Source organism: Echinops telfairi, unplaced genomic scaffold (assembly GCF_000313985.2).
Source record: "Echinops telfairi isolate 266 unplaced genomic scaffold, ASM31398v2 ScPeMD7_6;HRSCAF=24_1, whole genome shotgun sequence".
NCBI classification, from domain to species: Eukaryota; Metazoa; Chordata; class Mammalia; order Afrosoricida; family Tenrecidae; genus Echinops; species Echinops telfairi.
The window spans coordinates 19,706,948-19,708,975 of NW_022103903.1; the positions used below are offsets into that span (position 1 = coordinate 19,706,948).

The 2,028-nt window shown below is 46.3% G+C and overlaps 1 protein-coding gene across 1 annotated transcript; it reads right to left on the reverse strand.

Annotated features, from left to right (window-relative positions):
* Positions 1–441: 441 nt before the first annotated feature.
* Positions 442–1,809, reverse strand: LOC101641941 (glycogenin-1). The gene has a single exon (XM_013005639.2). The coding sequence runs from the start codon at positions 1,741–1,743 to the stop codon at positions 745–747; it is 999 nt and encodes a 332-aa protein (XP_012861093.1). The 5' UTR covers positions 1,744–1,809; the 3' UTR covers positions 442–744.
* Positions 1,810–2,028: the final 219 nt, after the last annotated feature.

Here is a 2,028-nt window from a genome sequence, read left to right on the forward strand (position 1 = left end):
TATACTAATAATCTTAATAATTGTTTATAATATATATCTGATAACATTTTTAATTATACCTATTAATATGTTTTCATATAGTTTATCTTTTTGTTTTAGAGATGGCGAAGTCTTTATTTTTCATAGCAGATTCCATGGTGAGTAATCGGAGAACACACTGCCATACAGCTCTGCTATACAGAACTGGACAAAAGCATTGAAGCATGCTGCCTTGCTGTACATAGAAAAATGGTGAACCTCTTCAGACACAGATGAAATGGGTTAATTCCATCTGCTGGTATGCCTATCAAGTGGTGCAGGCTGCCTTTACCTGAAAGCAGAATTAACAATCACCCTGGCTGCCTCTGGAATATTCTAGTACAGGCCTAGTGAGGGGTGCAATGAGCAGGCAAGAGACAGGCGCCGTGTCCCCATTCTGAAGTGAGAGATTTAGAGCTTGGCTCTGCATATTTTAGAGACTGAGATGGCCAGCCTCATAGCATGTTGAGTTTCTTTTACCACGCATATTGGTAATCAACATTAATCGAGAACTTCTGAAACGTTAACTGAACACTGTCCATGTCACAGAACCGCTGTCACAACTTTGGCCCAGTTCTCACGGGCTGTCCAGTAAAAACCCCTCAACTAATGAGTTTTAGTGAAAGCCTCTAGCAACTGTTACATCCCTTCTCCACCCAGTTCTAGATACTAAGTCTTGGAAACGAGCTCCCTTCGAAGTGGTGTGTCCACAGGAAGGCAGTGTTTCTACTGGAGGTAAGTGTCCAGTTTCCTCTGGATGTTGTCAAAGGAGTCTGCGCCCAGGTAATCAGCCTGGCCCTGTTCCCACCGCTCCTTCCGTTCTTCTGAGGATACGAAAGGCTGTACCACAGCTGGGAGCTCCCCCAGGGACAGGTGTGAGACGGCTCCTGAGACCTCCTCCACATTCAGGTATGAGACGGTGTCTTTGACAAGACCAAACTGCTGAAGCAGAGGTACAATGTTGGTGGTAAAGATGTCCCACCACATGTTAAGAAACTCTGGGTGAATCATGGTAGGGTCATGGCCATCACTTCTGACACTTCGTGTTTTGGGATCATAAGTATAATTCCATGGTTTGATTAGTCCCAGAAAATGCACAATTTTGGCATTTGCACCGAACACTCTAAAGGCTGGGAGGTAGGAGTATATAGAAATGCTGCTGAGGTTATAAATAAATGGCAGGTGTTTTCTTATATCCGTGGTGGCCCAGCTGCTAAAAAATGTGTTCAATAAACCCTGGTCCCCACCATCAAAGCTACCTTTCTCTGAAGCCATGTGCAATAGCTGGTTGTACGTTTCAACTGAAGGCCGGAACACAACTCCAGAGTTGAAGCAGTCAGGCCACCCTGGGTCTGGAGCTGCTGAGAATTCTTCCCGCTCAAAGAGATCATCGATGTTTGCCAGGACCATTGTGTCCGCGTCCATGAACACACACTTGGAGTACTGCGTGAGCGACCAGCAGTGCAGCTTCGTCAACGTGACCCTCAACTCAGGCCTCTTCATCAGGGTCAGGTGAGCGGAGTCACCACTGTCCAGGACATCAACCGCGAGGACCTCATCGAACACGGTCTCCAAAACGCTCCTCATGGAGTCTGAGATCTGTGGGGTGGTGAGCACGGCCAGCTTCCTGGTGGTCCTGTGCTGTTTCAGGGACGAGCCCAGCACCAGGGCTCCTTTGGCATACGCATCGTTTGTGGTCAGTGTCACAAAGGTCTGATCTGCCATGTCGCAGCCAGGCGCGGGCAGAGCGTCTGCCGCAGCCGCAGGATGGGCCTCGGAGCAGCCAGGCGGCCGGAGGGAGGGAGGAAGGGCATATAGTGTATCTTATGGTTATTTTTTAGAATTCCTTTATGGAATCTCAGATCTAATATATTTTTTTTTAGTTTCTTTTTTTTCTGTTGTCCTTTTTATTTATTTATTTATTTTAATCAATTTATTGGGGCTCATACAATTCATCACAATACATAGATCAATTGTGTAAAGCACATCTATACATTTGTTGCCCTCATC